The sequence below is a fragment of the Carassius auratus genome, chromosome 34 (assembly GCF_003368295.1).
Source record: "Carassius auratus strain Wakin chromosome 34, ASM336829v1, whole genome shotgun sequence".
Classification (NCBI taxonomy): Eukaryota; Metazoa; Chordata; class Actinopteri; order Cypriniformes; family Cyprinidae; genus Carassius; species Carassius auratus.
Window position 1 is genome coordinate 21,668,069 of NC_039276.1, and position 19,765 is coordinate 21,687,833.

At 37.0% G+C, this 19,765-nt stretch overlaps 2 protein-coding genes across 2 annotated transcripts in view; both read left to right on the plus strand.

Moving 5' to 3' along the window:
* myo3b (myosin IIIB) overlaps nucleotides 1-12,560 on the plus strand; it is a 154,060-nt gene extending 141,500 nt beyond the window's left edge. Inside the window, exons 35-37 of the mRNA XM_026219068.1 lie at nucleotides 462-508; nucleotides 2,021-2,196; nucleotides 11,864-12,560. Of these exons, the coding sequence (XP_026074853.1) occupies nucleotides 462-508; nucleotides 2,021-2,156 (183 nt within the window). The 3' untranslated portion in view covers nucleotides 2,157-2,196; nucleotides 11,864-12,560. The remainder of the gene's footprint in view (nucleotides 1-461; nucleotides 509-2,020; nucleotides 2,197-11,863) is intronic.
* Nucleotides 12,561-14,247: 1,687 nt separating this feature from the next.
* sp5a (Sp5 transcription factor a) lies at nucleotides 14,248-16,704 on the plus strand. The gene is made up of 2 exons (XM_026218647.1): nucleotides 14,248-14,518; nucleotides 15,241-16,704. Exons 1-2 carry the CDS (start codon nucleotides 14,468-14,470, stop codon nucleotides 16,291-16,293), a joined length of 1,104 nt encoding a protein of 367 aa, XP_026074432.1. The 5' UTR covers nucleotides 14,248-14,467; the 3' UTR covers nucleotides 16,294-16,704.
* The last annotated feature ends 3,061 nt before the right edge of the window (nucleotides 16,705-19,765 follow it).

Below are 19,765 nucleotides of genomic sequence, written 5' to 3' on the forward strand. Positions count from 1 at the left end.
AATTAAAGCTACCTGTGCCAGACCCCCGAGCCCCCACCCCCACGCCGCTCCGCCGTTCTGTTGTCTCCACCATGTGCTTTGGCGCTTTATCTGTTGCTTTCATGTGAGGATGTCTCCCTTCACGGTGAATAATTGATGTGGTTTATCAAAGCCGAGCAAGATGCCTGCCTCATCAGCCTCAGCCCCGTGCGCTTTGATCAAGAAAAATTATGCTGTGACTTCTGATATTATCAGCATCTGCACACATTCAACACAAAATCACTTTGAATTAAAAATTAATGATTCTCTCGCGCATGTTCGTTGCTTCGTGCTTGTCTTTTCTGAAGCTTTTCTAACTCTGTGTGTGTGTGTGTGTGTGTGTGTGTGTGTGTGTGTGTGTGTGTGTGTGTGTGTGTGTGTGTGTGTGTGTGTGTGTTTGTCCATATGTGTTTGCGTGCGCTGGTTCTGTGTCCTCTCTGCAGAGAAGTCTGGATTATCAGGGGAGCAAGAGGAAACCCAGAAAACTGGGGTAAATAACAGCTTTCCTTCTTCATATCTAAACACCCCACCAGCTCAGGAGGGGAGCCGAGACGACCTCGGCTCTGTTTGCTTCTCATGCAAATGCGCAGCTGAAAATACGAACTATAAGAAGGCCATTTTTTCTATTATTTTTGGGAGGAGAGAAGCGTGATATAAGAATGCATGTATTAATTGTGAGCAATGTGACCTCACAGTCTGTGAAGTTAAGCCTGCTTCCTCTAATACCTCGAGCAGGCTGTATATCAGCGCTCTTTATGAAAGGATTAACTGTTTCTTGCTTTTTCTTTTATATATTTGTTATTTTTAACCCCGGTGAAAAAATAAGGCAACTTTCTTTTGCATTTAGTTCGCTGTTTTAAGCTCTCTGGTTATGTGTTTGGCTATTTTAAAACTTTAAAATAAAACACTGTTTTATTAATTTATTGGCTGTTATTTATAGCACTCAGGTTTGTTCAAATTTCAGACACAAATGCAGCTGACTGACATAAGAAACTCAAAAAAAAAAAAAAAAAAAAACACACATTAAGAGTTAGTGGAAGGGAATTGTATTGAGAGAATAGAAGAGTGGATGGAAAAGTCGCTGTGTGGAGTGAGTTTCAGGATTTCCATGATACCAAATGACCTTCCACCCACAGAGGAAAGTCAAGATGTTTTGAATCCGAGGACCTCAGAGAATATGTGAAGCTAGAGTAACTAGTTGAGATGGTTGAAAAGGTCATTTAGTTGAAAGTTCATTACAGTATCTTGTAATGGAAACGAAAAGACACGTGCAGCCAATATCATTTAGGATGTGATTAGGGAAATTTGCATGTTCTGCTGTTTTTCAAGGAATTTTAAATATATTTTTAACAGTATTTAGATAATTTATCATCATTATTACTTATGCAGTTTTAATGAGCTTATATTAGTTGAGAGATTACGTTTAAATATTTCTATTTGAGTAATTTGATTAGAAGTATTTATCATATAAAAATGGAAGATTATGTTGTTCTCTCCTCCATTTGTTCTCATTGCTGTCTGTACTCAACACAAAACACACAGTTATACCATCCCTAAAAATAGTTTTTAAAATTTTTTTTAACACAATACTCTTATCAATCCCGTAAAAAAAAAAATCTGAGAAAAAAGTACAATCTCTGATGTTTTAAAAAAATTAGATGACTTGAAAGAAAAAATGAGGTACAGCAACTACAATAAACACATTTTCAAAATGTCATAGGCTGTTATGTCAAATAGGTTTTCATGTAAAATATTGACAAAGACATTCACAAAAAAAATTCCACGTTATATTTACTTTAAGAAACATCTTGATCTCACCCTTACAAAAAATAAAGTCAGGTTAATTCAGTTATATTAATATATTATTTTAATGGATTGATCCAGTTAATTTAGATATTACAAGAAGCAAGTTTTTAGCTTACCATACCTATATTTTTACAGTTTATGCTCTGTTTGGCTTAATGTATCAGTGACCCTCTTATATTTCTCTCTATTATCGCAGGCAGATCAAGCTTCTGGATGGAGAGGATGAATATTATCAATTACTGTCTGTCCCTGAGGATGAGATTTTATCTGACCCCTCCCCAAACCCTAAGAACGCCACGCCCACTGGCCCTCCTGCTATCTCCTCCAGATGAGCTGTGCTCCGCCCACCGCCTTGACGCGTGCTGACAGTTGGTGAGAGCTTCGCAGACAGCAGACTTTTTTTTCTCCTCTTTCAATGATTGTAGTCTTGTCTGCTGTGGCAGACTGTCAGATCTGACTTGTTTCACCTTAGTACACATGACAGACAGTGCAGATGTCACATTGCATGAATGAATGAAGAATTTAATGACAGAGCTCATTGAGTTTGGAGACACTGACGTCCTGTGGTGTCGTAATAGTCATTCAGGACACAACAGCAGAAACTCTGACTTTCTGTTGACTTTTTATCCATTTACAGTGACCCCACAAAGCACTTTAGACACTTACCACACACTTGAAAATAGATTTATTTTAACAAGAGCAAACCAACTTGTACAACAATCTGTTTGAACTGATAAAATAGATAACTAATGTTAAGTTATGTTGCATTGTATTATGTTATTACATAATTGAATAGATATCTAGGAAGCTTGTTTCCACCAAAGGATAAAATAAGGTAATTTTGACTTTTACAATTATGTAACTCAGAAACTTGCCATTTGCAAGATGTAAACCCAGAATTGCTTAAATAAACTCAGAATTTTGTGAAAGAAAGAAACGGTTTAATTTAAACCAAACAATAATGTGGCACTTTTTTGTTGAGACGTATTAGTGCATCATGTTGCTAGTTAATGTGATTGTCTGGAAGAAGTTGTGAAGTCTGGAAGAAGTGAAGAGGAAAGCAGTTATAATATTTGATATCGGCTGTAGTGAAATTCAGACATTTCTAATTGTGATTCCAGTGTCAAAATAGGGTTATTATGAAACATTATGAAGGTAATTCATAACTTTAAAAAGTGTATATTTTATATTATAAACACTGAAATGGTGCTGAAAATCAGAGAATAAATAAAGTATTTTAAAAGAAATTTTCCTTTTTGTCTAAACCTATTTTTTTTAGGGCCCTGTGAACCAAATATTCAACTGCCCTTTTTTGATGTTTATGACACTCTTAGAGATGAATCTGACCTTATCTCATGGCATCAGGCAATATCTGCATTTCAAAGCCTCTCGTGGTAATGGAAAGTTTGAGGAATACCCTCCAATGTCTTTCTTATTTTTGATTCACATCCTTGATATAATTATTTCATTAAACACAGTTTATCAAACCAATAATGATACAATCATTCATTTGAATTCTCCTCAAGGAGCCAGATAACATTAGCACATGAAAAGTGATTCTTCGCGTTTGATCCCCCCTCAGAGAAACACAGAGACAGAAAGACATGAGGAGAGCAAGATAAGACTATTGTGAATGCCTCACATTTTAAATTGCTTTCAACTTTGTTCTTTTACCGTGTTTTATTATTATTATTATTATTATTATTATTATTTCTCTTTTATTCAAAAACTCCATTTGTCATCCTGCCGTGATGTTGGTGTAGATGAGAAATTCTAGACAAAACTCTCTCTGAGATGAGAAGGGCCGCACCACGCACACAAGCCAATTTGTGGCACTGTTTTTATTATTATTATTATTATTATTTGCATATAATTTGGTTCATCTGCAGTTGTTGACCCCTTTAGGGCCCACAAGAATATCTGATCTTTAGTGAAGATGTAGACAGATCTTATTCTCTCAAACTTCCTCCATATCTTTCTGTCTTTCTCTTTCAGTTAATTTTTTGGGGGTCAATAAAAGGCTCATTAGCATTGGCAAGGTTACAATAACAAAGTTTTCAAAGAATATAAAAATATTGCACACATTTTCAAATATACATTTTAAAGATGTACTGTCAATAAAACGTGGATATCAAGTGAAGTACATGAGTGTTGTATGAACGTAAATATAAATACATGCAGTTGCTGACCAGTTTCATCCCTTTTTCTATAGTAGCAATTCACATTCCTTGTAGCTAAACTTTCAAGTTTGGGTTCTCACCAGTTTATTGATGCATATATTGGAGTGATGGGATCTGTGTGTTTGCTACAGTTGTTTATTTTGATTTGATAATGAATTTCCTGCAATACTGCAGTCAGTCAATCTGATTTAGAGACTCACATGCCAAAAAACATTTCTTTTCTTTGAAATTGATGAAGAAGTGGAAGATTTTGCCTATATTTCGGCTGATTTGTTAGCCAATTATAGTACACAGAGTGTATCATCTGATGTGTGACATTTTGGTAAGAAGCCAACTTGGCATTTGCTCAGTATATATCTGTCACTAAAGAAGCGGATGATTTTCCTCTTGTGTTTTACATAGGTCTCTGTTTACAATTATCCTGTAGAATTGCTAGCAGACGCTGTGAAATATGTGCGTCCTGAAGAAAATGAGTTTGAGAATGGCTGTGTCAGGATTGTGAACCTGTTATGTTGTGTTTTCCCTCCCCATGCGCTCTCCATGACCTAGTTTCTCTCTCGTGATGATTATATTCATTGATTTCAGGTGTGTCTCGTCTCGTTCCCCTTGTTTAGTACTGATTATAAAGTGTGTTCTGCCCCTTGTTTCCTCTCCATTCTACGTGTGTTCCTGTCTGCCCTGTTTAACCCTTGGTTTCAGATGATTAAAGACTGTTTTATTGAGAATTGTCCTGCGTCTCTGCATCTCGTTGCCGCTCGCTCCAGCACAGTAGCAGTTTGTGACAGGCTGATCTAAATTTGCTATATGTTTCATGGACAGTGCAGATTTATTGTTAGTGGTTTGGGGATTCTTTGTAGTGCCTATTTTGTTGTTGTTAAGAGAGATATTATTTGTTTTCCAGTTTTCTGAATGTTTATGATGGTGTTCTTTAGTGTGGTCCAGTTTCACTTGTTCGTTTTTGTAATTAACTGTCCTTATTTGGATCTAGCTGATATTATTTTTCCTTTCTCAGAGAGAGGTTCTTATCGTTTTTACATGCAACATAAAGTCGTTTCTCACTGAACTGTTAAAATTTATGCCAAGTTTGAAACATATATGAAAAACACGTTTCATTTTAAAGACACATATTAGGCTTCTGTGAGTTGAACACATTATGAACAGTTATCTGAATGCATTGTGAACATGCATGCTTTCTCAAGTATGACACTGAACAAATAACCTCCTTGTTCATAAATGGCCTGTACTCACTCAACTTCCATGAGGCTTATAGCAAACAGGCGTTAGCCAGATTTGGGTTTTAGAATTAATTTTTAAGTTCAACTGAAAGTGTAGATTCAATTCTTGTTTGTTACAAGGGACATGCAACTTAAAATTTGAATTAAAGCGTAATTATAAATGACAGTAATCCCTCTGACTGCAGACAATGGCAAAGCAGATAAATGATCATCGCAAAGTTGTGTTCATAACGCTTTCAGTTAGTGTGTGTATCAGTTCTAGTTCTAATCATAGCTGGCCGTGTCCAGTTTTCTAGCGCTTGGATGAGGTGGTAATGAGAATATTGTGTGAGCATTATTCCCCGTGGGAGAATATTTAGTTCCTCAGAAAAGCGCCAGCTGAAATAGGTCACTCTAACACCCGCGAGTGCCTCTTTAAAGAACACCGAATCCATTAAGAGAGATCTTGTTCCCCAGATTATTTTGGCCTTTTTCGCCATAAAAAAATCAATTTTGAACAAACTCTAGTTTTTGTGCTTGCTTCTGAAGTTTGCCTTCACGGTAGAGACTGTTCTTCAGCAGGAATCCTTGGTTAACGAAGACTGAAGAAACTCTATGTGACTTTTAGCAATCAAAAGCAGGTCGAGAATTAAACAGAGCTGTGAAACTGTCAAATACAATGCTTTATTGACAAGCTAAAGCTACCGACGATCCCTGATCTTGTGTCAGAAGCTCAGCTCCTGTAAACAAAGTTGGCCCTGCACCTGTGCTCTTTAATATCTCAATTACGCTCCATAAAACCAGGACGGCCTATTCTTTGCCTTCATTAAAGCACCCTCCACATCTGAAACACCCGACGAGCTCTTTTAATGTGGTCTGCATACAACACCGAAGAGTTTTTCCTGTCGGTTTTAACTGTTTGTTCTAGAGCATGTGTTTTCTTTTTCAAGTATGCGGAGCAATGTGGCACCTTTCAGATATTTTGCAGCCGTAATCTTTAGATAGAGCGGTATTTATTGTCAGACAGCACACTCTCTCATACTAATAGACAGGGTGGACTTCAAAGGGGGAACACAAATAGGCTGGCATTGTCCTGTCTCTATATCCTCTAGAGTTCAAAGGAAGAGTTTTGAATAGCAGTGTTTCCAAAGCCTCTCTTTCAAACCTGCTGGGATGTAAAGCAGGTAACCTGCCATTGATACCAAAGAACACACACACTCCTGTGCTCACGTATATGTTAGTTTGCTAGTAAATGCTTCCTTCGAGCCCGCATCTCTTAATCGCGTCAGGATAATAAAACTGGGAATGAAAGTAAACACTTTCTTTTGCCATCTTTGCTCGCCGCCTCTCAGAGTAAACAGGTACTTTAGGATATTTGCAGATTAGCATGCTGCTTTTACGCTGACTGATGTGTGACAGACAGACAGACAGGCATAAGAGCCAAACAAATGTCGGGTGCTGGAGTGGGCGCCCTCCCCGAAGACCGATTTAATGAAGAACCGCGGAAAGAGAGCGGGTTAGAGGAGAAAGACAGAAGGAGAGAGCGGGGTAGTGTAAGATGTAGAAAGAGAAGGGCTGAGAGGGGGAGAAGGAGATAAAAGAGTGAGTGGAGTACGCACATCAAAGACTTGCTAATGATGCTGGATGCCATTAGGGCTTGTAGTGGCCTTTGTTTCGGCTTCCTAACACCTGCAATTTGTTGAGGGCTTTCTATGCCCCGCTGATTTACCCACATTTGCATGAGCACTGAGTGAATACCGGAGGGATAAAAGTGGGTGATTTTGTCCCGCTGCATTTGGAACTGAAAGAGGACTGTGGCCAAATCTCACCAATGTTCGACATCTGTCTCAGTACTAACTGAGCTATTAGCCAACTGATTTACCAAACTAGTCATGTGTCTAAAAGATTTACCAAACTAGTCTTGTGTCTAAAAGATTTACCAAACTAGTCTTGTGTCTAAAAGATTTACCAAACTAGTATTGCTTCTAAAAGATTTTCCGAACTAGTATTGCGTCTAAAAGATTTACCGAACTAGTCTTGCGTCTAAAAGATTTACCAAACTAGTCTTGCGTCTAAAAGATTTACCGAACTAGTCTTGCGTCTAAAAGATTTACCGAACTAGTCTTGCGTCTAAAATATTTACCAAACTAGTCTTGCGTCTAAAAGATTTACCAAACTAATCTTGCGTCTAAAAGATTTACCAAACTAGTCTTGCGTCTAAAAGATTTACCAAACTAGTCTAGCATCTAAAAGATTTACCAAACTAGTATTGCTTCTAAAAAATTTACCAAACTAGTCTTGCGTCTAAAAGATTTACCAAACTAGTCTTCCGTCTTAAAGATTTACCGAACTAGTCTTGCGTCTAAAAGATTTACCGAACTAGTCTTGCGTCTAAAAGATTTACTGAACTAGTCTTGCGTCTAAAATATTTACCAAATTAGTCTTGCGTCTAAAAGATTTACCGAAAAAGTCTTGTGTCTAAAAGATTTACCAAACTAGTCTTGCGTCTAAAAGATTTACCAAACTAGTCTTGCGTCTAAAAGATTTACTGAACTAGTCTTGCGTCTAAAAGATTTACCGAACTAGTCTTGTGTCTAAAAGTCTAAAAGATTTACCAAACTAGTCTTGCGTCTAAAAGATTTACCAAACTATCTTGCTTCTAAAAGATTTACCAAAACTAGTCTTGCGTCTAAAAGATTTACCAAACTTGTCTTGCGTCTAAAAGATTTACCAAACTAGTCTTGCGTCTAAAAGATTTACCAAACTAGTCTTGCGTCTAAAAGATTTACCAAACTAGTCTTGCGTCTAAAAGATTTACCAAACTAGTCTTGCTTCTAAAAGATTTACCAAACTAGTCTTGCGTCTAAAAGATTTACCAAACTAGTCTTGCGTCTAAAGAGATTTACCAAAATTAGTCTTGCATCTAAAAGATTTACCAAACTAGTCTTGTGTCTAAAAGATTTATCAAACTAGTCTTAACTTTTTCAGTCGATTCGCATGAACTTTCCTCAACTATGGACTCTTTTATGTTCCATGATCTCTAACTTTTTTCTAAAGTTGTTTTGAAAACTTTTTACCATGGCTTTTACTTTTAAAAATGAATTTATGTGGATGTGAATATTGTAGCCAGATTTTTGCTTTTAAAAAAATCACGTTTAAAAAAAAAACATTATTTGTTACCCTACCTGTCAGAAAGATAATTAATAATAATTATGCTCACCAAGGCTGCATTTATTTGATCAAAAATATAGCATAAACAAAAATACAGGGAACTGATTAAATAGCTGTTTTTAAGTTTAAGATATTTCTTCTTGTGATCAAAGCAGATTTTTCAGCATCATTGCTCCAGTCTTCTGTGTCATATGATCCTTCAGAAATCATTCTTATATGCTGATTTGCTGATTAAATCAAAAAATAAATAAACAAATATTATTATCAAAATTCGAAAACAGTTGTGGTTAATATTTTTGTGTAAACCATGATAAATGTTTTATGATTTTTTAGAAAAGAAAGTTCAACAGAATGTCATTTATTTGAATATTTTAATATATATGCATATAACAATTAGAGTTTTTACTTGGACTTTTGGGTTAAATATATAATTTTGAAACAGTAGTGTATGTGAATTTAAAAGCATTTTTGTTATCCTTTACAAAGTATAAAAAGGGTTCAAATACAATTTAATTGCATTTATATAGGACAAATAATATCCTCCTTTTAAAATTTTTGCGAACAATGTTTTTAAAAAAATGTGTTATTACAAAAATTAAATGTAGTAATTAGTTTGCCATGCGATGAAATAGGATGACACATTTGTCCTGTGACGTCTGTGCTGTTAAACACTGAAACACAAAAATTTAATTGACTGTTAAAAGTGTGATTTAAGGGAGTTTATCTTTCCAAAAGTGCCCATAATTGGAGAAACAACTTTGAGCATGAAAATGCTGGATTCTGTAATCATAAGCTATGAGCTGAGCACTATCCCGCATGAGCACGGCCATATGCAAGCGCATGTAGCCATATCTCCTGAAAATGAGCTAAAGTTTCTATTCCTGCGGGGCTTGGATAGAGGTCTGGGGAAAATCAGAGCATGAAATTGTGATTAGCCCCTGTTGTTTGTGCAGACCAGGAACAGGCTACAGGACTTGGCATGGCCGAAGGTGTAACCTGTTTTGTTTGGCCTTGCTGAAGCCCTCCCAGATGGTGCTCGCAGCTGCCACTGAGTAAACGCAAGCAGGACGAGCGCTGAGAGAAGAAGTGGCCACGACCTGTTTACATTCAGGAGGAAAAACAACAAATCTGTCCCTTACGTCAGAGCAAGTCTCAGTTCAGTCGGTCTCTTACAGCTCATCATAATCATACACACATAACCATTGTGGGAAGTACTTTACCATATACAGCTTGAACCATTATCTTCTCTACACTATGTGTTACAGAATGTGAGTTCTGGAATCATAAAGAAATAAAAGTGGTTTTATTTTAGCATCACTGATGTACTATTAAAGTTTTTTTAGTTGTAGTTACTTTAGTTTAATATTTTTGGTGTTTTATTAACTTTGCTGTTTTTTTAATTGTACTTATTTTAGTACATCAAATTAAATTTATGATAAATGAGAAATGTTTCCTTGTCAGCTATCTGAAATAAGTGTTTGTTTTTTTGTTTTTGTTTTTTTATGTAATTTTTGTTAACATTTATTTCAAATAATTAAACTTTTTATTATGGTTTTAGATTTAACTTTAATTAATGACTAGTGGGATATAATAAAGTCACTAAAATGCCAAACTTAATTTAATATCTCAGTTGTGATTATGAACACAGATTAAATTAAATTAAATAAAGGCTCCCAATTCACCACTTTTTTATTCTGAGAAAAAAGACCTCTAGTAATCTCTCAGGTCTACTTTAAGGTTTCAGAAGAGATCCCAAATATTTCTCAAATTTGGCAAGATACTGTGTTTGCAAATTAATTTAATACAAACTTTACGAATCCTTATAATCTGATGTGATAATCTATGTGCTTTATATTTCTATAGTTTTATGTACTGTAAATCACTCTTGACTCATTGATGCATTTCACAGATTTAATGAGAAACGTTTGAGATAAAGCTGATACTTCAGTAAAGCTGAAAGGTTTGATTAACAATATCTCTTATTTCCAGTTGGCCATCAATTGATAAATATTAATTTGCTTGAAAACAACTGTTTGTTGTTTTGAAATCTAAATGTTATAACTCTCTCTTTCTATGTGCTCTGAAATGTTTGATTAATTCAGTAACAACAGAAGCCTAAATAGTCTCGAGGACAAACGTCTACACAGGTCTTCAAACCCAATCCCAATCTGAATCTAAAATAAGTAAATATCCATGAGCTAGATGTTCTGGCCCCTCCGTCTAACCCTTAACCTCTGATCACACTCGAGGAAGCCAGACGTGACCCCAACAGTTACCCCGGGCCGGCGGGGACACATTGGGTCAGATTTACGGTGCCACACACAGCGGTGAGCGGGTGTTCAAGGGGCGACCTCTCCCTCATCTCCTGACCCGAGGCCCGTCAGCACACCACTCCAGCCTGAGCACAGGCAACAGGATCAGGTTTCAGGAGAAAATGTTGGAAATTAGCAAGAGCAGAGTCAGGCTCAGCACACAATGGCAGCTCTCTGTCGGGGAGACTTCAAAGGGCCACTGAGTGACTGCTCTGAGTTGGACTTTGTTGAAGATCGCTGAGGAAATTCACAGATGTTTTCTCATACGAGACACCATTACTGAGGCTCTCGGTCGCCCCGAGCATTTCTCTGCCTTTCCATCTCTCCTGCTCTTGTGTGCGAGACAGATGTGGATCCCCTTTTTCTTTTTTCAGACTTTTTGCTTTATTTTCTTCTGCTGTCTGTCCAGAGAACGTGAAAAGTTAGACACGACTCTGACCTGTCCGAAAGAAGCACTAAAAATGTTGATGCTTTTATCAAAATGTCAGAAGACATCCGTTAAAATTGTGCGTCACCATCGAACTATTGTAGATTTGACTGATATTTAACGTGATTTGGACAAACTTTTCATTAGCCCTATAAAGCCTACTGTTTCTTATTTTAAATTATGAACATGATCAAAAATTTGTTGGAAAACTTTGTGTACAATGTCTACATGCCTTCTCTAGTCTGGTTGATGGTTCAGACTTTTTCAGCAAGTAAAAGGCCATTTAATCTGATTGTAAATACGTCAGCTTGTGGTTCACCTGACTTTTTGATAGATTTAATGTAAAAATAACCTTTATATTGTTAATAATATTTCAAATTGAACAATTACTGGACTGAAGTGAAGTATTTGATTATTCATGTATTAATTATTATTTTTTTAAATCTTGCTAAACCGTATCAAATATAATGCAACAGGATTGTCAAGAACATAATATTTGTTCATCTCTCAATCGTTGTATTGCATTTATTATATGTTTTGGTAAAACATATTATTAGGAGATGTAGAGTAACAACTGATATTTACGCGCACTTTATGTAGTCATCTGTATTTTTATAAAGATAATTGATTTACATGACAAGCTTTCAGAATTTTATCTTACATGGTCAAATGTTTGCATTTATGTTTTATATAACCACTGAAAACTAATCACCCTTTTTTTCTTTTCTTTTACAGATTGCCTTCTCCAGCCTTTTGCTGCGAAATCTGCTGTATATATAAAATAATGAGGGGTTACTATCTATGTATGCATTTATTTCTGGATTTAAGCATCTATTATGAAATAAAAAATGTTCTCTTTATCAGTTTTCTTGTAAAATAAAAAGGAAAAATACATACTGTGGTTAATTATATAAAGACCGTCCCTCCATGGCAGACTACTGAACTGTTAATATTTAAAATTATATGTTGCCAAACAACATGATTAGATGATTGACTCACTGTGCATTATTTGTTTCTTTTGTTGTTCCTGTTTGGTCTAAGCTGTTTATGAGCAACAGACCACAGAACGAAGTGTGTACATCCTCTTGATAGAAAGTGATCAGCTGCTCAATAATGTGCTCTCTTCACTTTAATGAAGCAGAGCGTGTAAATGAGCGGCGCTGTAATGTGAGACTCGCTGTTCCAGTAACAGTTTGGTACAGATCTTAAATATGCATCACTGCTTCTCATGTTGATATTATAAAACTCCCTCTGGTAATGCATTCATTCAACGACACAGTAAAGTTTCAGAAAACATAACATCTGGAAAGTAATGCACTGCATGGTCTTAAAAAACATGGTTGTGAGTTGTGGTGAAGTTTCAGTCTTGTACAGTGTCTGTGTTCTCAATCCGGTCTTGACAGCTGTTTTGTATCCTAATCTGTCTGATAATTAAAATAAACAATTTCAAGTTTTATTGTGTGCTACTTTTTAAATGCTTATGAGACTGTCTGTAGAAATCTATTCATATATCATAGGTTTTTAATATTATATAGTTATAACAGTTTACACATTATAATTTGGAGGCGACTGTTAAGAAGAATAAACAGAATTGTACTCAATGGACTGCAGGGAAACTGAGATCTCCTCCCGGTGGGAATCCCACTCCTCCTCCATTAATATGTGAGAAACTTTAATCCCATCAAAAGAGCTGATCTGCTTCGACATCAACTACTCCAAACTGCTCGAAAGGGACAGTTTAAAAAGTCATAGATTAGACACATCTCTCTGTGGGTCTTGTTTTACTGCTCATATTTGAAGCTGCGCTGATTTGACGGTTTACTTAACTGCCTGCAAAACTTTGAAACTCCTAAACACATCCTACTTTGAGGCACTTGTGGTTTTTAGCACTCGTTTACCATGCTTAGTCCCTGATTCCTGTGATGTTTGTTGGAAGTGTTAAATGTGACAGAGACAGGGTTTCACTGAAGGCTTGGCTGGTTCGGGGCGGAGAAGAGGGAGGAGAACTGGAAAATGTTCAGACTTTCTCAAAGATCGGATCTCCTCCTCTTGCCATGCCTACAAATCACACAACTAAGACATCATCTCCATCATGTCACCTCCACACCTTGATGGCTTCACATTGACTTTCTCAGAGTGCTGTGGGATTGTTCTTTAATAAATTATTTAACTATGAAACAATAAGCAGTCGCTTGTTCTCTTTGGTCTTTAATCACCAGCAATTAGTGCAACCAAAGGAAAAGTGCTTTGTTATTTGTGGCAGAAACAACCGGATCCTATACTTTTATTATTTGTTAAAACACTTTGGGTTTCCCCTGTCTGTGGGAAAATTGTAGCCTGCTTTGGTCACCATTAAATCTGTTGATCAAAGTCGTGTGTTTCATTAGCCTACTGTTGTCATTAAATAAAAGTGGTATTATTGCATTTACTCACAGGACAGCTTCTAATTATTACATAAAATATCAACACCAGACTCCATGTCTTCTATTTATTCTCCCTATTTCATTTGCACAATTTTGATGTACATCTTTTTGTTTATAAATTGTGTATTAAATCCTCATTTTTAATGCCATGTTCTTTTATGAATAACTGCTAATATGGCGTGTTCGCTGTGATTTTTGTTGTAAGCCAAACTCCTTGGGTAACTATAATAAAACTAAAGTATCCAATAATAATAATAAAAATAAAATAAATAAAAAATAATATTAATAATAAACTACGTGTGAACTTTTTACTGAGTCAAATGATTCCTTCCTCTTGAAGTTATCTCATAAGCCTGCACCAGATCTCTAGAGATAACACACAGTTGCATTGTTACACAACAAATCCTTAATTACAGAAAGGGGGATCGGGTGACTCCGGCATCCAATAGCGGGGTCTCCAGGCGGCGAGGGGCTCTTTGATCAAGAAAATCCAATTATTTGTGTATATACATTTCCCACATAGTGATTACTTCATTAATTGTCCCGCCTTTATCCCCACCCGTCCCATCCCCCCTAATAATCAGCCCTTTTATCCAGAGCAACAAACACACCATAGGAGCTTTGTGTGGATTCAGAGGATTTGCTTCCCCCTCTCAAAGAGCCGCTCTGCTTTGATGATTGGGCAGCGGCGAACTTCAAAGTCATAAATCTCACTCCTGACTGGCTGGCGGCCCACCAAAGTCCTTATCACATCCAAAGAAGTGATCCTTCACTCCCTCAGATGGTCCAGGGATAGCTGGAGGAGAGGAAGCGACGCGCGCGCACTTTCCGTGAGAAGACGTTTTCAAGTATTTCAGAAGAAGTGAATCTGGCTGCTTTAAACCGGGAAGCTTGAGGAACTCGAGGAAGTGTTGCCATGGCAGCTGTGGCTGTGCTGAGGAACGACACACTACAGGCATTTCTTCAGGTTCGTCAAAAGTTTGAGATGTTGCTGAAAATGCTCTTCGTAGCGCGCGTGTCGCGGATAACGCGAAGGAAAGAAAAGACCTGGTGGTTACTGACGAGCAACTGCGCAAACTCCTGCAGATAACGAGACATTTCTACTTTATTAGGCCAGCGATTATTCGAACGAGTTCATATTTAATTTATAGAACATAAAAAGACTTTACGAACTTTCTGACTTCCTTTATCGTTATGTTGTTCGAGTTTTTCAGAGTTTCAGTTCGATTTTTATCACCAGCGGGTTAATTATAATTAGTGGAACAAAAAGTGCACTAAATTTGTTTTGCACTTTAATTAGAAATTTGTGATGCAGATGCAGTTGAACTTTAGTTGGATAACTTTTTTTTACAGTGTATTTCATTAAGATGGCAAATATCTCATATGAATCAATTATTATTTTTTTTTTTGCTTAAAAAATATTGAGAGCATATTTCACCAATGCAGCTAAAGTTATGCGTATTCAAATAACAAAAGTTTTGTGAGCACAGATCTTAAAGGTCATTTTGGCTCATTTTGAAATACTTTATTAACATCAGGGTTAATTTGCGTCTGTGAAAAATGTTGTATGTATGATTGAACAAAACATGTGGAAGTGTTTCCCCAAAAAGTACAATAAGATCTTTAAAAAGTGTTTTCAAGCATGTGTCATGTGCATATATTTAATTACGGCTCTTTCCTACGATCCAGGACCGCACTCCTAACTCCTCGCCAGAAAACAGCAAACACTCTCCTCTGACGCTTCTAGCGGCGACGTGTAACCGGATCGGTCATCATCACGGATCAACACCCACTGACTTCATTCAGGTTCCCTACGACACGACCCTCGGGTCTCCGTCACGGATTTTCCACCCTTGGAGTAACGAGGCCAATCCCCAGTCCTCGCTTTCCAACAATTCTTCCTTTGGACTATCCTCCAAATCTCACCTGCAGGGCTCCTACACCACCCACCACGAGCTCCCCTTGACCCCTCCGGCCGACCCCACCTATCCTTATGACTTCTCTCCGGTCAAGATGTTGCCTTGTTCCATGCAGTCGTTACAATCAAGCCGTCCACCGACCTACGTGCCGGCCGTCACCTACGCAGCGCCGCCCCCCATCCCGCACGGTTTCGTCCCGGGACACTCAGGGCTAGTCCATCAGCAGCAGAGACAGCTGTCTCCAAACCCCGGGGAGGAAATACCGTGGTGGAGCCTCCAGCAAGGAAACCACGTCAGCCACCCAGCGAGCCTCGGCCCACACCGCTTCCCCATCCAGAGGGGCTTGGTGTTGGGACACACAGACTTTGCACAGTACCAGACTCAAATCGCAGCCCTCCTCCACACCAAATCCCCCCTGGCCACCGCCAGGCGCTGCCGGAGATGCCGGTGTCCTAACTGCCAGTCGTCCAGCTCCAGTGACGAGCCCGGGAAAAAGAAACAGCACATCTGCCACATCCCCGGATGCGGGAAAGTATACGGCAAAACGTCCCACCTGAAGGCGCACCTGCGCTGGCACTCGGGAGAAAGACCCTTCGTGTGTAACTGGCTCTTCTGCGGGAAGAGCTTCACCCGATCGGACGAGTTACAGAGGCACCTGAGAACTCATACCGGGGAAAAACGTTTTGTGTGTCCGGACTGCTGCAAGAGGTTCATGAGGAGCGACCATTTGGCCAAACATGTGAAGACGCACCAGAACAAGAAGAGCAAAAGTCACGAAAAGACCTCTGATTACGTCAAAAGAGAAGACCTCAGACCTGTGTAGTAGTAGACTTGGATGACCATAGACTAGTGCAATATATACAATCTTCAGGATCCTCATGAAGCGAAAATAATTGTTTATTTTTTTGTTAAAAAGGCTGTTTTTTTTTTTGTACTTGTGAATATAATTTTCAAGTCATTCTTTGGAAACCATGGAAAATGTTTCCGGGTCCCTGAGCTAATCAAAACATTAACAAGTTTTGACTTGTGTTCAGATCTCTGTCTTCGGTGGAAGATTTCTTTATTCTGTAGATGTATTGACAGCTTTTGTTGAATGAAAGTGTCAGTTCTCGCTCCTTGTGGGGTGTTTTAGCATGCTATTGAAAACCATCTGTTAATCTTTCAACATGATCGTGTGAAAATAAAGACTATGACTTGTACGTGCCACTGAAATATAAGACGTGGAGTTATTAAAGCGGATAGATTTATTTTTAAAAGGAAAAATGTTAAACAGATGTCAAAGTTTGAATTGGAGTAAGTTTTATATTATGTGAAGTGTGTATGAAAGGCTTAACAGAGAAACAGTGAAACTCTGTTAAAAGGTCTAGAATAAAGCACTGTGAGATTTAGCAGTCATTAGGATACACATAGCTCTGGTGTTCAGTGCAAAAGACAGCTTTTATACAGCATTAAATGAGTTTAAGAACAAAACATAAAATAAACATTTACTGACATGAGCTGTATTCTTCTGTTTTTCAGTCACTCATAAGCGTTTTGCAGATGCAGTCAGTATTTGATTTGTAAAATATATAAACACATCCCCAAGTTATTCTACAAAACATAATCTGTCTGTTTTTAAGAAATTATTGTGGAGTTTTTTTTTTTTTTGCACTGCATCGAAATCCTAAAGTCACATTCATGAAACAATGATGTGACTAACTGTATGGCAGATCTTACCATCACGTCAGATTTTTATTATACGTTCATATAATAACATCTGTTTATGAGTATCAGTACTGTGGCATTCAAATACAACATATTTCTATGCAGATTTTGGATCCTGCTGTTGTTTTTGCTGAAACTGTAATCAAATCGAATCAGTTTTATCCTCAGTCTGTGCATTTAGATTTTTACCAGATGGTTTCTGGCAATTCACTCTAAAAATGAGTATTGTATTGTAGTTCTAATTAATTATTTGTTCTGAATTAAACTGAAAATGTTGCACGTTTTGTACAGTAAAAGACAGAACAACCTTAAAAAATGTTTTATTATTAAGTGAGGTTTCTTCTTGCAGTTTCTATTATCTTGCATAAAACCAGCATTGCTAAATCAACGGAGGATATATTAAAGATACATGTATTATTGATATTTGGAAGAGGGATTTCGGTATTCTTTGAACGCTATGGTGCGGTTTCTCCTACAATAGCGCCTCTATTGGTAAAATCCTGGCACAAATCCCGAAACCCTTTTCTAATGTGCGCCCACTTACTCGAATTTAGAGGATCTAGCTATACTACTTGTTATAGTTATACTAGGGTTAGTGTCTGAAGTCTGTATACAGAAGTGCAAATACAGCAACACTTTAACTAGTATTATACTGCTTTTATGATTTGAACTGTGAATACAACTGTAACAAATCTACTGTAAATAGTGAAATGTATTAATATTCTATGAAAATAGTTATTTTCCTGTTTCTTAGACACACTGTAGGCCTACAATTAAATTTTATACATAAAACCTCTTTCTCATTGAGGACATGCACTTGGGATAAAAGCATCTGCTAAATGCAGAAATTCATTCATTGAATTAAAGTTTATGACAATTTGGTGATTTGAAATGTGTTGCTCAAATGTTACTGACTTCATGTACTTCAGTATCCAAAAAAAAAAAAAAAAAATTATTATTATTCTCTCTCTCTCTCATAACCACTTCAGGAAGCCCATAATCCTAGTTTCCTCATTCCTAATACCAATCATGTACTGATCTTCATCTTCATCAACAGCCACATTCTGAATTAAGTAAAGGAGAGAAGCCATACTTACTCTCAAACAAATTTTTTAGAACAGTTCGTTCATATGTACTACGGTCATAACGATTAATGATTTTCTCAACATGCAGCTGATTAATGTCATTTGTTGTACACATAAAACAAGACAAATTATTATCCAGACTTTCATATCCATCTCTTCACATTCATTCATGTTTTCAACAAGTACTTTCTTACTAGAGTGACATAAAAACACATGATTGGTAAGTTCGCCCTTAAACATCATGAGAGGCCAATAGAGATTAACCACCGATTCGCTGAAGCACAAAATAGATAGGAATTGCCATAACACTGTGTTGGTACTTGCTTATAATAGTCTATTAAATATGTTACTACTAAACTCTCACATTACCATGATGAATCCCAAAATATAAGACAAAAGAAATCAGCGTATTTGTCAATTTGATTCACAAAATAATGTGTCAGGTGCTTTAGTAGATGTGTCAGTTTTGTTTTGACCGGTGTCGTGCTATAGAATAGACAATAAGTCAGATGACTCAAAATGTCCCTGAGGGATCTGCACATGTGCCTCCAGTCTTCAGGTACTGAGTAACATGTGTCACCAGCAGGCAGAGTGAGCTGTTCCCACAGGGCAGACAAGGCTGTTCCTCTCCTCCAGAGGGTGAGATATGGTCAGGGTATCACAGCAGCACATGTGGAGGTGCACTGAGGGACTGCTGGAGGGAGTCTGTGTTTAAGCCTCACCGTGACCTGATCTGAATGCCACACTCTGATCTTCCTTTGATGTCAGTCTGTTGAAAGTCTGGCAGAACCAGGCATTTAGACACACATACTTAAGCATGCATACTTGAAATCTGTTTTTTTTTTTTTTGTTTTTTTTTATGTGAAAAAATATATATAATGAAGCCAGGCCTAGCTGAGTGTCAAAGGTTGTTTGGGGTGCGTTTAAGAGCAACACTTGAGTATGAAGTGATGCTCTGTGTCAAATGATTTATACATTTCAAACCTTTTTTTTTTTTTTACAAAACAACACATTTTGTTAAACAGTGAGACAGAATACACTGCTATATTGTGACTTTATCGTTTAAAATAAATACAAAAATGTTGCATAAACATTTATTTTAAAACATTATTTTATTAAGCATTATTTATTAATTTATAAACATTATTATAAACATTATTTTATTAATTTATTAAGTTCCCTTCTGAAAAGAGACACAGTCGACTAATTAAATTGTCTTTTTAAAAAGAATAATAAATAATAGTTATTTTATTTTATTTTATTTCATTTTATTACTTAATATCTACTTGATGTGTCTGGGGGATTTTATATTCATGATGACATAATTTGCCTGAGAAGCAGGTGCAAGTGATGACTGAGCTACTAATATACCAGCGCCACCTTGCGTCGACTTGAGGATCTGATCATATTTTGCTTCTGTTCTGCTGCTTCTTACTGAAATGATCTTAACATTTCTGAACGGTGTGTTCAAACACGACATGGCCTTTATAAGATGTACTCATAATC